At 36.6% G+C, this 18,773-nt stretch overlaps 1 protein-coding gene across 5 annotated transcripts in view; it reads left to right on the top strand.

Annotated features, from left to right (window-relative positions):
- The first annotated feature begins 6,487 nt into the window (after positions 1 to 6,487).
- The window catches only part of MSR1 (macrophage scavenger receptor 1), an 84,703-nt gene continuing 72,417 nt past the window's right edge, over positions 6,488 to 18,773 (top strand). For 2 of the 5 annotated variants that reach the window (XM_033226006.1, XM_033225997.1), the window contains exon 1: positions 6,492 to 6,657. Coding sequence is in view for 1 of the 5 variants with exons in the window: in XM_033225985.1 (XP_033081876.1) it covers positions 10,165 to 10,196 (32 nt within the window). In the remaining 4 variants the exon portion in view is untranslated. Of the gene's footprint in view, positions 6,658 to 10,145; positions 10,197 to 18,773 lie in introns of those variants that run through there. The other 3 variants (XM_033226014.1, XM_033225985.1, XM_033226022.1) reach the window with 3 other exon arrangements.

Here is an 18,773-nt window from a genome sequence, read left to right as displayed (position 1 = left end):
TATTTCATATTTAGATAATTAATATGGAGGATTCAGTCTCCTCCGCCTCACACATATCCCGCTAGCCTGCCAGTCTGCCAAACGTAATCAGGAGCCAGAGGTCAGGGGAGTCATTTGATTCTGTCCAAAAAGATCATCCTTTTGGAGAAAACAGAAGGGTGAAGAGTGGATCCGGAGTGATAAATGAGAAAGGTTCTATCCCCCAACAGAGACCAGGAGACAGAAATCTTATCCTTCCTAATGACAACTTTTCAAAGGAATGGCTTTCAGGTCCTTGCAAAAAAATACTCCCAAGTCATTGAAGAAGACACTCCTAGGTGATAGGAAACATATGTACATCTGAAAAGGACAGAGAAAGAATGCGACATTGTAAGCCCTTTTTTAGAAAATGTTCTATTAAAGGAGGCCAGGGACTTATTGTCAGGTACTGGCTAGAACAAACAGTAAATTCGGTGACAGTCCTGAGCTATCCTAGGCAGGAACTCAAAAGGGGGTTGGGTGGTCCCAGAGATATGGCCTTGAGCTGTTAGAAGCCATGTTTAAGTTTGATAATTGCTTCTTGAAGAGTAGATAACAGGAAATAAAACAAGTTTGGTGATGTCTCTGAGAGATGCAGGCATTTGAGTGGAGTGTCCCTATCAATCATTTTTACAGTTCTCATCACCAGGTTAGAATCTGCCAATGAGTGGTGCTTCCAAGTGATTTGGGGAGCAAAAGAGAAAAACACATGTATTCTCTGATCGCAGGAAGATCAAACAGCAAATGATAGGTTTGAGCTTTGGAGGTGCAAACGAAAAAGTATCAGAGACTGGTCTCAATTAATTTAGATGTTTATTTTGCCAAGGTTAAGGATATTCCTGGAGAAAAAGAGCACAGAGTCACAGAAACCATCTCTGGTCTGTGACTTTCTCCGTAGATGATTTTGAGGGCTTCCATATTTAAAGGGAAAAGCTGGCTGGAGGAGAAAGAGGGAGGGTATGGCAATCCACATTTTGCAAGAGAAATGGAGCAGGTAGGGGAATAATCAATCATATATATTCCTCTCTTGCTCAGTAAATCTATAGTTTGCATAAGATAAGGTGAACATAAAATAGCTACCTGTGGAGATATTTAACCTTTTATCTCTAGCTATCTGCTTAGGAACAAAATGAATGGCAGTTTCTTGCATGATTCAGCTTTCAACTTAATTGCTTTTTTCTTTTGTCAAAATTAATTGGGTGCCTGAGTTCCTACTTCCCTTTCACAAAGGCCATCCTGGAGCTTTAAGCAGTAGTTTATGGAGATATTTTGAGGGGAACTGAAGATGTGTAGAATAAGCAATTATGTATGTTTATGAAGGCAACGTGAGCCATGTGGCTTAGAACATCACAGAACATACATTCTAGTTCATGCTCTGTCACTAGCCAGGTAACCCTAGATAATTTATTGAAGAGTCTTTAAGTTTTCTCATTGCAAAATGAAGAGAATTTGCTATGAGAATAAAAGACAATGGAGCATGTGAAATTGCTATAAAGTCAATGGTATCCACCTTGCAACAATCCTTTTGGCTGCAGCATAAATTCTGTTCTCTCATTTGGGCCTCTAGGCTGACATTCAGTCACGATTTCACAGACTTCTGGGTAAGAATTTGCTTAATGCATTTTGCTCTGGCTTAAATTAATTGACACTTTTACAACTTTGAAACTCATTTAAACGACATGGATCTTTCCTAAAATTCTGAAGCCATACTTCCCTAAACACAGTGCAGTGTGCATTACTGTTTTAAAAATAGCACATAAAAGTGATCTCATATTCACTTTTGTTTCTTTGCATTTTTGTGTCTTCTCAGTTAAGACATCATCACGAGGAAAGGGTGAATTGTCAAATGTTGCTTACAGGAGACAGCTGATCTTGCAAGGAAATTAGTCATTCATATTTTGGGCATATGTTATCCATTCTACTTCCCTAACTGTCTAAGGACAGTGTGACTTTTAGGGTCTTAGATGTGCTTACTTGCCTTTTAGTGTGAGGTTGTATATTAATCTAGCTAGGAGTTGGGTTGCATCTAACATTTCCTGTAGATGCAGCTGTCAGAAGCTGAAATTACCTGTAGGGTCTCTTTGTTGCCTCTGCTGTATTTAGGTTCCCCTACAAACTTCCCTTTCAAAAAAATCCTTGCCTCTCTTTCAGCTGTCATCCACTGTTATCACACTGGAGCTCTGTTGACGGAGTGGTGAGATGTGGGGGCGGGGGGAAGCAGTCTACAGTCTTGTGATTAAATCTCAGTCTTTTAGTGGGCACTTGTCCCTGGACTATGACCTTCATGAGCATTTCTAAACCCTTTTTATTTTTCCTTTTTCTCCGTCAAGTTGAACTGGAACTGGAGGACTAGAGGGAGTGAGAGCTGAATGGTTGCCCTTCAGCTGCCTAGCTAAGATAACGCTCTGATAAACTCTTTTCTCTAGGGAGTAGGACTTTGTTACAGGAAATGCTCTATGCATACTTTAAAATCATTAGATTTCCCCTCTCTCTGCCAGGGACATCAGGTGATGTTTTTCGGTATGTACTGTGAGAACCAAGTGGTATTCCTGCAAGTAAAGCCTGTAAGTGTTTAGGGGCTCCTCTAAGACTGGAGCCTCTGATCTCTGCTGTGATGCTCTGTAATCTCCTCTCTCTCCCGGTTTCAGGCCAGTGGTTTCCTTGCGACCTCAGTTCTCTGATGGGTCCAAGACGTCATTGATTTTTAGTTTCTCCACCTTTTTTCATGGTGTCGAGATATGAGTGATGACTTCCAAGCTCTTTAGATGTTGAAGCTGGAACTAGAGGTCTTCCATGCACTTTCTTTAACAAATAGACAGTATGGCATTGTGTAATGTTTCTCAAAAGAAAATAAATATATTGATCTCTATACCTTATTAAGTGTTGATATATTATTTTATTATAATTTTATGTTAAAATAGAGAAACACAAATTTAGACCTAAACACCATGAGCCTACAGTTCTTAACCAAGTTTTTGAAATATAATGCATATGTTAAATTTTAAAATGACACCAAAATATTAAAATTTTAACTAACAGCACCAATTTAAGATTGTGTGGGTGAGCCAAAATATTATTATATGTTTAATAGAAGGAAGATACTGTTTAATTCTGATGTTATCCTTGGTCTGTTTCTGGTTTTTGACTTCAATAATTCTCATATAGGAAAGTTCTGTTTAATAAGACTATATAAAATGTTACTGGTAACTTCACAGTTTTCTACTTATGACTATCAAACAAAAAGCTCTGTCAATATGCAGTTTTTCAATGTCAATTTTAATAAAGTATGTTTTGATAATTCTGTAAATACTTTATAATCCTAAAGCAGTATATGTCCATTGCAGCATTATTAAAATCTTTATTTAAATCACTATTTACTTATTGCTTTGAATTAAGAACATGAAAAATTTTATCTCTGAAACTTTATCATATGTATATCATACAATAAATGTCATCATATATTAACTATATATTATGATTCACAACCTGTTGTAACTTTAGACATACAAAAATACCTCTTAGCCAGGTGCAGTGGCTCATGCCTGTAATCCCAGCACTTTGGGAGGCCGAGGCGGGCAGATCATGAGATCAAGAGATCGAGAGCATCCTAGCAAACATGGTGACACTCCACCTCTACTAAAAATGCAAGAATTAGCTGGGTTTGGTAGCGCACACCTGTAGTCCCAGCTACTTGGGAGGCTGAGGCAGGAGAATCACTTGAACCCTGGAGGTGGAGGTTGTGGTGAGCTGAGATCCTCCACTGCACTCCAGTTTGGTGACAGAGCAAGACTCCATCTCAAAAAAAAAAAAAAAAAAAAAAAAAAAAAAAAAAAAACCTCTTAATGAGTGTAAAATGTTAAATCTTCTTTTGAGTTCAGTATACCTCTACCACAATGAGCCCTAGGACATCTGAATCAATTCTTTCGAGCCATTTGTCTATTTGATTATGAATCTCTATTTGGTCACTGGACATAATCTTACATATACCTCATTCTAGACACATATCCATAAGCAACAAAAATGCAGTAATTGGGATCCATCACAATAATTATTAATAAAGTATCTGCATGATCTGGAATTTGCTCATATTTGGGTTTCTTTTCTGTATACCTGTTTTTATGGGGATACTATAGTCCCCTAATAATACATATACTACTTCAGATTAAGAAAAAACTATATTTTGCCAAATTTTGTAATCAGACTGGGTTTAAATACCAGCTCTGATGACTCATAGCTCTATGATCTCTAGAAACTTAACATCTGTAAACGTTAACTTCTCAATTAAGGAAATGATATGACAAAATTGCTGTGAAGTCAAATGAAAGAATGAATGCAAAGTCCCAACCCCTTACACATTACCTCTGTTCTCAACCAATCATTGGCTTGAACTGAACATTTCTTACATGGTTCCCTGCTAAAGGTGTTTTTACATAGAGTAAGACCTAATAGATTATATTGTGTTATGTAATCTATAATTATTATATGTAAAACTATATAAAAATATATAGTACCTATTTAGACATATAGAAAGGGAAAATTTTTAATGAAAAATTAGATTGGCTGAAGAGTGTGGAAATCATCACGTAGGGAAGTGATTAGCATTGTGGATATATACCAAACAATATTACAGAGACATACTAGAAATAAAGCACACTGACAGAAAGAAACCTCATTAGGATAGAATTCTGGAAAGTTGGTGTCTTCGCTTGCTAGTCCCAGAGTCTGACTTTTCTAATCATGTAGTATTGTCAGGGATGTCTACATTTTAAACTTCAGATTTTGTCAAAAAAATAAAAACCCAAAAGGACTATATTTTAAGATAAGAAGCATATACAAATAATTATAAAGGAAAGAGTGTGAGTTTTGTAGTCTCCAGTTCCGTGTCAGTAACAATTTGATGAGGAATAGCCAATAGCATTTACGCTGCTCCAGGCTGGATCAAATTGTGATCCTACTTCTTGTCTTAAAGCTGCCTGGTTAGAAATTATGCAGCTTGCTTTGATGCCTGTCTTACTACTACTATTAGCCTTTTAGTGGTTACTTTAAAATGACGGAAAAATACTGTTACTTTGCATCTCTCAAAGGCCATGCCCTGTTCCTGCATACTTTCTTTCAGACGTATTGTCTTCTGAAGAATGGTGTCCATGGGCACGGCAATTTGGGACATCTTTTGGTAGGAAGCATGATTCCTCCTGTTTGGGCACAAAGAAGTGGCTATGGAATATAAACTAAACACCTTCTCCCAGAAGTTATCAGTTGTAAAAGTTAACTCATTAATATAGTGTTGGACGTTTTTATGTGAGTCATACTTGAACTTCTTGAATGTGAGTAAATAACTGAGTTGAATTGTATAAAACCCTGATGGATGGCAGAAGGGAAAGAACATCCTTTTCATCTGATCCCATGCCTGAGATTCCTTCCCTCTGCTCTACTACTGGAAATAAACAACTTGTCTGGTGCTTTAAAAATTAATGCTGTTATCATTATAGAGAGAACAGAAGTGAGTGTTCTTAGGTTGTTACTTGTACTTAGTAAGACATCATATTCTTTCTTCGTGTGTTTTGTGTTTGAGGCTAGGGATAAAGGTACAGGAAAAAGGATTTAAGAAAAAACCCAAATCACTAAACATGGACTCTTCTTTTTGTTATTGTTTTTTTTTTTTTTTTTTTTTTTTGAGATGGAATCTCACTCACTCTGTTGCCCAGGCTGGCATGCAGTGGTGTGATCTCTGTTCACTGCAACCTCTGCCTCCTGGATTCAAGCAATTCTTCAGCCTCAGCCTCCTGAGTAGCTGGGATTATAGGCACATGCCACCATGCCTGGCAAATTTTTGTATTTTTAGTAGAGATGGGTTTCACTATGTTGGCCAGGCTGGTCTAGTACTCCTAACCTCAAGTGATCCAGCCACCTCGGCCACCCAAAGTGCTGGGATTACAGGCGTGAGCCACCACACCCGGCCAAACATGGAGTCTTTACTCAACATTATAGTAACATGAAAGGGGAGATCGTGAGAATTAATGAATGTTTTAGAAGGCATGGATTACTTATAAAAAAGGAAAGATCAGGCCAGGTGCAGTGGCTCACGCCTGTAATCCTAGCACTTTGGGAGGCCGAGGTGGGTAGATCATGAGGTCAGAGGATCAAGACCATCCTGACCAACATGGCTAAACCCCGTCTCTACTAAAATACAAAAAAGTAGCTGTGTGTGGTGGCACACGCCTACAGAACCTGGGAGGCGGAGGTTGCAGTGAGCCGAGATTGAGCCACTGCACTCCAGCCTGGCGACAGCTCGAGATTCCGTCTCCAAAAAAAAAAAAAAAAAGAAAGCTCAATCTGCCATAAATTATGCGCTTGTTTCAACAACCCTTGTTTCTTTTTCTTTTCACTTCTCTTTTTTTTTTTTTTTTTAAGCAGCCTAAATGGGGTGAAGAGTGAGTTATCTGACAAATTTAGATTTTGCAAACCTGTGCATTGGTGAGAGTGCTATTGAAACACATTAAGAAAGATTTTCAACACACCAATGTGTCATTTCCTTTCTTCATGTACCAGATGCTGAAATACTATGAGATAAAGATTTTAAGTTTCAATTGTAAAGAGAGAAAAGTGGATAAATCAATGCTGCTTTCTTTAGGACCAAAGGTAAAAAAAAAAAAAAAAAAAAAAAAAAGCTTATTTTAATGTTTGTTTCCAGAATTGTTTCTATTGATTTTTATGTGTCTACTCTATGTGTGTATGCATGTGTGTGTGATATATATTTCTGTGTGTGTGTATATATATATGATTAATGATTTCTAGTAGAATGCTTTATTCTATCAGCAGTAATTTGTTGTGTTTTTTTTTGTTTTTGATAATCAAAAAATAGAGATTTCTGCTAAATTTTCCGTGAGTGAAAAACATATGTGTTCACAAATACACATGAAATATACTAAATGCTTTGTAGTTTGAACTGGCAGGGTGCTTTTTTTTTTTCATATAATTAAGCATATTTTGTTTAAGATATTGACTTTATTCAAAGTATAATTTGATATATTTCAGTTATTCTCCTTTCATAACTTTTCATGGAACATTTTTGGCTTTAATCTCGTGCCTTTTATTATCTTTCCTTGATTATATAGCAAATATTGGCTGAGTATCTACTATATGCACTTCATTGAACTAGATGTGGGGAAAGGATACAAAAAATAAAATATAGTTCTTTTTGTGTTCAGGAACTTTATGATTTAAAATATCCCCAAATAGGCATAATGTAATTTGAGCACCTTAAGTAGTATGAAAGAGCTATAGGTAATTACTATGAAAATATAGGCGAGGCCAAAATTACTTCTATGGGAAAAAAGTCTGTCAGAAATAAATCTTCATGGAGATGCTAGAAATCCTATTAATCTTGAAGAATAAGTAAGATTCACACAGCATGCAATGGGAGGTTGGCATTTGCATTGACCAGGTAAATATAGTTATAGAAAAACCATAGAACTGAGATTATGAATGTTTTATGCAGTGATTAGCAGTTTTCTGCAGTGGGTAAGAGCTGATCTTCTGGGAGTAGACTGCCTGTGTTCAAATGCCAGCTCCCCCGCTCCCTAGCTGCGTAATATTGACTAGTTACTTACACATTTCAGGTCTTAGTTCCCTGTAAAATGGAGAAAGTACTACTGTGTACCTCATGAAGATACTGTGAGAACAAAATAAGAAAAGCTCATATTTTTTAAAAAATGGTATTTTAAAATAGCAGTGATTCATATATTGATGCTTTTTTGTGTCTCAGGCAATTTACAAAAATTATTTTTAATGCTCACAACAATTCTTTAAACTTATATTGTGATCATATTTTACATATCTAAAGAAACTTCAGTTCAAATAAGTTAAAATATTTGTCTAAGGTCACACAGCTAAATGATGTCACAGTCAATACTCAAATCTAGATTTCAGATTCAAAAGTTGGTGCTCTTTCTTCTTTGCTACCAAGAATGAATATCAGTGACCTCAGGCTCAATATAAATATTTCCATTTCTTACTAAAATCCTTCTTACAGACAGGTTCCTTAAGCTGTTCCTTAAGCATAAAACTGTTAATTTCACAAACAATCTTAACTTAATTTTAATTTTATGTACACATTCAACTGCTGTTACAAAAATCAAAGTTTTTATTTTATACAATAAAGGGGATCACAAGGTTATTATTTATTTCAAATCTTGAAGATAAAGTTGACCATAAGATTATGATGAAAAAACTAAATAGGGACAAATCTTGGAAAAATGAATACATGTCAAGTATGAAAAGACAGATGGTAAATATGTATTAAATATAAAGAACTTATTCACATGCACAGGTGAAAGGAACCTGTGGGGATGTATAAACAGTGAATATGAATAGATAATAACCCAAGAAGAAAAATATGTGACAAACAATTACAGTGAAGTCTCTCTCTTAACATTAATAATAACAAATAAAAATGAAAACCACTTTTAGGTGTTATTTAACTCTTATCAAAATCTAAATGATTCTAAAATAAGCTTTATTATTCAATGGTAGTGAATTTTGCTTGAAACTGCCATATTCATATGTAAGTCTGGAATATTTACAAATGTATGCAATCTTTTTAAAGATCACGGCCGGGCGCGGTGGCTCAAGCCTGTAATCCCAGCACTTTGGGAGGCCGAGACGGGCGGATCACGTGGTCAGGAGATCGAGACCATCCTGGCTAACACAGTGAAACCCCGTCTCTACTAAAAATACAAAAATTAGCCAGGCGAGGTGGCGGGCGCCTGTAGTCCCAGCTACTCGGGAGGCTGAGGCCGGAGAATGGCGTAAACCCGGGAGGCGGAGCTTGCAGTGAGCTGAGATCTGGCCACTGCACTCCAGTCCGGGCGACAGAGCGAGACTCCGCCTCAAAAAAAAATAAAAATAAAAATAAAAATAAAAAAATAAAATTAAAGATCACTAAGACAGTAGAGCCCAAGAAGTTCAAAATAGTTTTCCTTTCACCTTTGAGTTTCACATATGGTGAATTATCCTAAAGAAATGTTTTAAAAGAAGAAAGCTAAATTATGAAAGTAATGACCAGGTGTGGTGGCTCACGCCTGTAATCCCAGCACTTTTGGAGGCCGAGGCAGGTGGATCACCTGACGAACATGGTGAAAAATGCAAAAATCAGCTGGGCATGGTGGCAAATGCCTATAATCCCAGCTACTCAGGAGGCTGAGGCAGGAGAATCGCTTGAACCCAGGAGACAGGGGTTTCAGTGAGCTGAGATCGCACCATTACACTCCAGTCTGGGTGACAAAGCGAGAATCCATCTAAAAAAAAAAAGGAAATATTTATAACATCATTATTTATATCAGTGAAGCATTGCTGCCTGACAAAAGGAAAAAAAGTTTAAAAGAAAAAAATTATATTTTAGAAAAATGACTATATAAATAAGATTATATATACACACACATATTGACACACACATACACACATATTATATATGTTGAATTATTATGTAGCGAAGACTTGGAACCAGCCCAAATGTCCCTCAGTGATAGACTGAATAAAGAAAATGTGGCACATATACATCATGGAATACTATGCAGCCATAAAAAAGGATGAGTTCATGTTCTTTGCAGGGACATGGATGAAGCCGGAAACCATCATTCTCAGCAAACTAACACAGGAACAGAAAAACAAATACTGCATGTTCTCACTCATAAGTGAGAGCTGAACAATGAGAACACATGGACACAGGGAGGGGAGCATCACACTGTGGCCTGTCAGTGGGTGGGAGACAAGGGGAGAGATAGCATTAGGACAAATACCGAATGCATTCGGGGCTTAAAACCTAGATGATGGGCTGATGGGTGCAGCAAACCACCATGGCACATGTATACCAGTGTAGCAAACCTGCACATTCTGCACGTGTATCCCAGAACTTAAAGAATAATAAAAAAAAAATTCAAGTTTGAAAAATTCCTTTGAAATATTAAAATAATGTGATGATTTTAAGGAAAATGCATAATACCAAATGATATTTGCACGACAACATGAACTATGTTACATGTGTACATATATCCAAAGACTCGAGCTTCATTTAACAAATTAAGGGTTTTTTTCCTTTATTAAGGTGATGAGGTGACAGAAATTTTATCCTAACGTATCTATAATATTATGATAATGTTTTATAAGAAAAACAAGAAAAAGTAAGTATATGGTTCCAAACAAATTAACCTTGAAATTCTTTCATTATGAGTTTCCTGTAAACTTTTCATGCACTTGATAAAAAGCTGATATTGCAGAAACGCGTTTCGCTTCTCGTGAGCACGCGCTTTTAATAGATTACACAAACGCCAAAGATTTCACAATCCTTTATCGGTGCATTGACATTTAATAGGAAAAGTCACTTTATGTGAAGCTACTGTTTTTCCTAACTTTCGAACTGATACTAAACGGCACACTTGAACAGTGTGAGTCGTTCACTGCCTGCTAATGAAGGCTCATGCATGTATGTATGTTCACATTACTAAAAAATTACAATGATTATAACCAGAGTAGGGAGCTGAAATAATCTGGTAATTTTAATAATAAATGCTTTTGAAGCAAAGTGGCTTCAATGAGGGTAATATTTGTTGTTTCAGTTTGCTAGTTACATGCAGTGCAGAGAGAAATATTTTATTTTCCAATGTGTAACAGAGGAATTTTTTAAATTCCCATTTTAGTGAACCACAAAGTTTTCTTGAGGCATAACCCAAGATATAAAATCCAGTCATCTTGAAAAAGATCTTGCCTTTCATTTCATTTATTAATGTAATTTTAAATACTGCATTGTGTATGTAATGAGCACCTTCAGGAACTCTCTGATTCCTGAACCAAAGAGATCAAAAGTCCACATCATGGATCTGGCTTGGATGAGAGAAGACAGATGATAGACAAGACAAATAAGGAAAATATGTTTTGGGGGAAAGAAAATGAAGCCAGGATGGGGAAGACAAAGCCCCAAGGGGTTGTAGGTTGAAAATGGATGTTCAGGAACAGTCTGCTTCCTTGCTTGCTTTTTCTTTCTTTTTTTTTTTTTGTTTTGTTTTGTTTTTTGAGACAGAGGTTTATTCCTGTTGCCCAGGCTGGCATGCAGTGGCCTGATGTTGGCTCACTGCTACCTCTGCCTCCAAGGTTCAAGCGATTCTCCTGTCTCAGCCTCCTGGTGGCTGGTATTACAGGTGCCCACCACTACAGTCAGCTAATTTTTTGTATTTTTAGTAGAGACGGGGTTTCATCATGTTGACCAGGATGGTCTCAAACTCCTGACTTCAGTTGATCCACCCACCTCGGCCTCCCAAAGTGCAGGGATTATGGGTGGTCTGTTTTATTGAGTCAGACTTTAGTGAAGGCCTGAGTGAGACAAGAAGGCATTCAGGGGCTTTGAGCATGGGAGTGACTCAATCTGCCTTACTTTTTAAGAGGATTCTTTTGGAAACTGTGTGGAGAATTAATTCAAGAGTGTAAGAATGAAAGTCAGGGTGCTATTAACATCAACGCTCAATAGCTCATGCCTATAATCCCAGAAATTTGGGAGGCTGAGGTGGGAAGATTGCTGGAGGCTAGAGTTTGAGATCAGCCTAGGCGACATAGCAAGACTGCATCTCTAGAAAAAAAATAAACAGGTAACTGAGCATGGTGTCATGCACCTGTAGACCCAGCTACTCAGGAGGCTGAGGTGGAAGAATTGCTTGAACCCAGAAGGTCAAGGTTGCAGTGATGTGATCACATGGCTGCCCTGCAGCCTGGGCAAGAGAGCAAGACCTTATCTCAAAAAAAAATTGTCAAGGTGAAAAGATTGATGGGTCTTGGACAGGATGCTAGCAAGGAAGTGACAGGAAGTCCTCAGTTTCTGCATAGCATTTGAAAACAAAGCAACAGGATCAGATGAGAGATTGGAAGTAGTGGAAGAGAAAAGGCAAGGAACAAGGAAGACCTCTAGGTTTGGACCATATTAGAATTCTAAGCAGAGATGTTGTTAGGCAGTGGCATATATGGGTCTGGAATTCAGAGGCGAGGTATGGGCAAGAGATAAAGATCTAAGAGTCATCAGTCTTCCAGATTATATTTAAAGCAATGAGGCTAGTGAGATCACCAAGGGAGTTTAAATAGAAGGACAGAAAACAGAACAGAAACTGGGCCCTCGCCCACTCTGCTATTGAGATATTGGGGAGAAGAGGAGGAATATCCAGAAATAAATAAAACTCCTGGATGTGCTGTCTCAGTGAAATCATCAGTATTTCTTTTCTCAACAGAAAACCGTGAGCATGAACAACTTTCATTTATGCATTCAGGGACTTTCATTTTTATACATTTACCACTGCCAATCTTGCAAGATTTTATTTCTGCTTCTACCACACAGGAAAAAACAACTTAAATTCTATGTGGCAGGTTATGGATTTCTTGCAGGACATGAACTTCTTTGTTCTTTTGCATGACCCCGACTGCTTCTTGTTTTTCTCCTGCAGTGTCAAAAAGTTCTTCCTTGTCTTTTGTACTGAGTCTTCTTCCTCTACTCACCCATTGAATATCATGTTTCCCAAGTTTATGTCTCTCGTGTTTTTTCCTGAAGAAAGGTATCTTCTACTATTTGATTTTTTCCTCCTATTCTTTGCTAAAGTGTTATGGTTTAGATGCTATTAATTTGTCCTCTCTTTTAATGCCCTTGGATTATCCTCTTAGTTGTCTGCACCACTGCTGCTACCCAAGATGCCTGACTGGGCTAGATAAAAATAAGCTAAAGTCCAAAAATTGGAATAGAATGGAAGGAATGGATCCAAGGAAATCAGGAGTGTTTGTGCAATCAGATATGGGTCTTACACATGAGAGTGGTCTAGAAAAGCAGCTCTGGCTTCAGATTTGAGTGACTGTGCTTTGCTGGCATATGCCTAGCTGTATCATGTATTCTCCACTACATAGTAAGTAGATAATAATAGTAAGTGGGTAATAGATGATGTAAATGGATGATATACCCACAATGAAAATCCTGGAAAAATAAAAGGTAGGCTGCTATAGAAAATCCACCTTGTAGGTAGTTGTATTATGTAAAACAAAAGCTGATTCTGAGACTGAGATCTGGGTTGGCTATATTGGCTCGATCAGCACACAGGCAGTAGTTCAAGCCACGGAAGAAGATGAGATTCTTGGAGAGACTGTACAGACTAAGAAAAAAGGCAGTAACATCAGAAAATGCCACAAATCTTATGACTGCATTATCTCTGATGAACATGGTCTTTTTTTTCCTGGAAAATATATATACCAACATTTCATGCAGTTCATGATAAACTAATCCCTTTTGAACACTGGCCCCAGAAAGCAAACAGACTTCCCATGGTGCACAAATGTAGCCATAGGGAATATTGTTCATTCCTCGTTCCGCTGAGTATGCTTTAGTGTGCACCTCCCTTCTGGTCCACTACACTCGTCAGGGACATTTTATAGACCAAATATTGTCAGTTAGTCTAAACCACTCATAGACATGTACTAGAGAATTTTCCTTTTTCAGAGTTTAAATAAATCTTCCCAAGTTAACCACAGTTTAAAATACAGTAGTCCACAAAATACTTATTATCACCTCTATATGCTAAAAAAAGATAACCCAAAAGTTAGAGACTTAAAGAAAAACAAAATCAAGCTTCATCTCTAGTTCAAAGTGAAAGGGAGAAAAGCAAGATGTTTAATAAACAATATATAATGTGTCACTAATAATAATAATCCAGGTCACTACTGCCAAAGCAAAGAATACTTTTTTTTTTAACTTCACTTATATAGATAGTGATTCAGTGTTATATTTTGGGTAGGTTGTGAAAGCCAGATCAATTTATGTGATCAGAAAAATAAAGGAAGAAATTGATGAGTCAGATGCTACCAGCTACTTGCCTCTCCAGCCTCTTCTTCTTGAACCTCGTTTGTACCTATTTAGACAAAAAGAATAAAGAGTGTACTACCAACCTAACTAAGGTTATTATAGTCTGGTTGTTTAAAATACCATTTTTTTCTCCTTTTGTTTTTTTCCCACTTTCCAAGGTACTCAAGAAAAATGAACAGATGTAATAGATCAAATTAAAACATTTTATTTCCTGAAAGCCTTTTTTGCCTATTGTGATGTGCACTGCCCCTCTCCTTTCATGGGAGAGACAGGAAGTTACCTGAATCTAGGCTGAAAAAGGTTATGTGAAAAGAAAGTATAATAAAAGGGACACTTGGCTTTTTAAATCTTTGTTTTCTCTTAACCTAGGTAAGGCATATTAAAAATAAATATGTAAAGGAGAAAAATAAATGAGGTCTTTATGAAAAACTAAAGCTGCTTGCAGTTCCATGTTGTTCATACCTTCATGCTTTTTAACATGATATTTTCCATCCTGGAATGTCCTTACCCCAGATTCTGCTCATTTTCAAAACCCTGATTCATTGTCATCTTTTCCGTATTCCTACCTTGATTACCCACATCCCCAAAAGAGGTAATCACTCCCTTTTGTACTATGCCTGTGCCATGTATATATATATATATTATTATATTAAATATTATATATTATATAATAATGTAAATCTATTTATTATATGATATGTTGCCAATTATATGATATATAAAATATATAATATATAATATATTTGCCAATTATATAATATATTAACATAATATAAATTACATATAATTATACATATTATATATTTATATTATATAATATAATTGGCAAATATATAGTATTACATATAATTGGGAAATATATATGTTATATTAATATAATAATATATTATTTACTATAGTATATATTATATAATAACATATATATTTGTCAATTATATATTATATAAATTAACATATCATATAAATTATATATTATATAATTATATAATATATTAATATATATTATAATATATAATATATTATATATATTATAATATATAATATATTATATAATTTATAATTATTATAATATATTTATATATATTATAAATTAATAATTTATATGTAAATATGTATTATATGTTATAAATGTAATTATAGATAATGAATATATAGTTATTCATATATTTATATATTCTATTTATTCAGTATATTCAATATTATTCAGTATATTCTATGTTCCAGGTTGCTTTAGGCTCTAGTGACATAATGTGGACAAAATCAGACATGGTTCCTACTCATTCAGAATTCACAGTGTAAAGATACTTATCAGATTCTAAGGCTTCAGCTTTTTTCACAAACGTTATTACCTGGTAGATAGAATAATCTGAGATGTTTCTTTTGCATTTCAGTAAAAATGGAGCCAGAATATCTCAAATGCGAGGATCAAAGCCATAATCAAACATATGGAGAAGGGGCCAGTAGGTAGCCTAAAAGGAAGCCATTTCTGGTTATAGACACGCACCAAGTAATAACCAGAAGATGTTGGCTTTAGACACATCTAAAGTTACATAAGTACATTATGTAAAGTTACATAAGTATGTAATACTTGATAACAAATGTTAATGGTTTATGTATTTACCACATTATACTTTTTAATCATTATTTTAGTGTGCACTCCTCCTACTTATAAGAAAAGATTCAACCGTAAAACAGCCTCAGGCAGGTCCTTTAGGAGGTCTTCTGGAAGAACGGATCGATATCATAGGAGATGACAGCTCATGCCTGTTATTGTTTCTGAAGATCTTTCAGTGTGAGAAGATATGGAGGGAAAGACAGTTCCATTGATGAGCCTGAGCCTGTGTAGGCCTAGGCTAATGTGTGCGTTTGTGTCTTAGTTATCAACAAAAAAGTTAAAGAAGTAGAAACATTAAAAAAAAATAAAGGTTAAAATAGCTTATAGGATAAAGCAGTTTAGAAAGAAAATATTTCTGTACAGCTATACAATTTATGGTTTAAGCTAAGTGTTATTACAAAAGAGTCAAAAAGTTGTTTTAAAAAAGTTTATAAAGTATAAACGATACTGGAAACTAGGGCTAATTTATTATTGAGGAAATAAAATTGTTTATACATTTAGTGTAGCTTAAGTGTGCAATGTTTATAAAGTCTACAGTGTTTCACATTCACTCACCACTCACTCACCCAGAGCAACTTCCAGTCCTGCAAGTTTCATTTATCCTAATTGCCCTATACAGGTGCACAACTTTGTATATTTTATGCCATATTTTTACTGCATTTCTCTACGTGTAGATATGTTAGAAACACACATACTTCCCATCGTGTTCCAACCTGCCTACAGGATTCAGCACAGTATAACATGCTGTATAGGTGTGTAACCCAGGAGCAATAGGCCAGACCATCTAGGTTTGTGTAAGTGCACTCTATGATGTTCGTACAGCAATGAAATTGACTAGCAATGCATTTCTCAGAACGTATCTTAGTCCTTAAGTGACACATGTCTGCACATACCAGGTATACATGAATACAATTTTTGCGAGTCCATGTCTTACAAACTGAGTTCAAAGTTAAAAAGCATTAGTACATAGTTCCAGTTGCCTTAAACTATAGCGTTTTCTTTCTTCAATTTTTTTAAATGATATTTTAAGTTCTGGGATACATGTGCAGAATGTGCAGGTTTGTTACATAGGTATACACATGCCCTGGTGGTTTGCTGCACCCATCAACCCGTCATTTACATTCGGTGTTTCTCTTAATGCTGTCCCTCCCTTTGCCTTCCACCCGCTGACAGACCCTAGTGTGTGATGTTCCCCTCCCTGGGTCCATGTGTTCTCATTGTTCAGCTCCCACTTATGAGTGAGAACATGCAATGTTTTGTTTTCTGTTCCTGTGTCAGTTTGCTGAGAATGATGGTTTCCGGCTTCATCCATGTCCCTGCTAAGGACATGAACTCATTCATTTTTATGGCTGCATAGTATTCCATGGTGTATATGTGCCACATTTTCTTTATCCAGTCTATCATTGATGGGCATTTGGATTGGTTCCAAGAATGGCGATCATTAAAAAATCAAGAAACAACAGATGCTGGAGAGGATATGGAGAAATAGGAACGCTTTTACACTGTCAATGGGAGTGGAAATTAGTTCAACCATTGTGGAAGACAGTGTGGCGGTTCCTCAAGGATTTAGAACCAGAAATACCATTTGACCCAGCAATCACATCACTGGGTATATACCCAAAGGATTATAAATCATTCAACTATAGTTTTAAAGTGAATTTTGCTAAGTTTTATTGTCATCTCAGCTTTTAAAAATTATTTGGATTTTTTGTTCATGTGTTTTGCTTGGTGAGTAAAACTGCTATTTAAATCTAATAGGGTAAATTTAAAGGTAGGAAATAGAGAGGAGTGTGAATCTAAATAATCCAGTTTGGCTTCTTGCAATAGTTCATTTTCCCAGATAATTGTTTATTTATTTTGCTTTGCCTCTCCCTGAGAAAGGAGATTTGGGTTCTATGCCTACCTCCCTTCATTCCCTTCCGCCACAGTGGTCAGATCCATTAAATAACATAGTCCTTGGTCAGATCAACATATCAACATAGGATTCATGAAAACCAACTCTCAGAAAGGAGGAATATGCAAAGATTGTCATTGCAAACTGCCAAATAAAGAATATCCTTAGTGATGTTTTCAAAATATATTGACAGGAGTTGAGTCATATCCTTACATATCACTGCCTCTCCCCACAGTGGGATGAACACTTGCATCTGAATGATTGCCTTTCATTTCCTGGGCTGGATTTGAGTTTGCTGTCCTGATGCTGCCATTGCACTCAGTTAGAACTGTGCTGTGCTAAGTCCGTTACTCAGCATTCAAGAAAATAAATGATCAGAAGATGTTGGCTTTAGGCTAAATCTATCAATCACATGAACTAAACTATGTCCAACAAAAGAAGTCATATAATGTCTTTTTATGGAAAAGGTTCTTAAAATGTGGTCCTCAGACCAATTGCATCACCTCTTGAGAATTTGTTGGAATTGTAAATTCTTGAGCCCTCACCCCAAATATCAGAAACTCTGGGGATGAGGCCCATCAGTCTCTTTTTATCAAACCTTTCCAATGTTTTTGATACATGTTAAAGAGACACAGAAACATTTTTGTTGTTGTTGTTGGTAAGCTACTTAGTATGCACATACAATTTAAATTATGCTGAAAAAGGTACAAGGACATATTTGTATGGCTGCCTATGTAAAATGAGAAAAGCCCTGGAAAGTGAAAGAGAGAGAGAGAGAGAGAGAGAAAGGAAAGAGAGGGGAGAGGGAGAGGAAGAAAGGGAGAGAGACAGAGAGGAAGAGAGAGACCAGGTGCAATGGCTCACACCTGTAATCCCAGCACTTTGGGAGGTTGACTTGTGGGCAGGAGTTCAAGATCAGCCTGGCCAACATGGTAGCAGAGAGCTGAAATTGTAGCACTACACTCCAGCCTGGGCAACAGAGTGAGACGGCCATCTCAAAACAAACAAATAAATAAATAAATAATTTTTTTTGAGACAGAGTTTCTCTCTTCTTGCCCAGGCTGGAGTGCGATGGCACAATCTCAGCTCACTGGAAGCTCTGCCTCCCGAGTACAAGCGATTTTCCTGCCTCAGCCTCCCGAATAGCTGGGATTACAGGTGCCTGCCACCACACCTGGCTAATTTTTTCATATTTTTAGTGGAGATGGGGTTTCACCACATTGGCCAGGCTGGTCTCGAACTCCTGACCTTGGGAGATTCACCCGCTTCAGCCTCCCACAGTGCTGGGATTACGGGCGTAAGCTGCTGCGCCCAGCCAATAAATAATTTTTTTAAACAGTCAGGAAATATGTGTTTTTTCCAAATAT

This window comes from Trachypithecus francoisi, unplaced genomic scaffold (genome assembly GCF_009764315.1).
Source record: "Trachypithecus francoisi isolate TF-2019V2 unplaced genomic scaffold, Tfra_2.0 Contig01440, whole genome shotgun sequence".
NCBI lineage: Eukaryota > Metazoa > Chordata > Mammalia > Primates > Cercopithecidae > Trachypithecus > Trachypithecus francoisi.
Note: the sequence above shows the minus strand (reverse complement) of the source record. Positions and strands in the feature narration are given on the sequence as shown.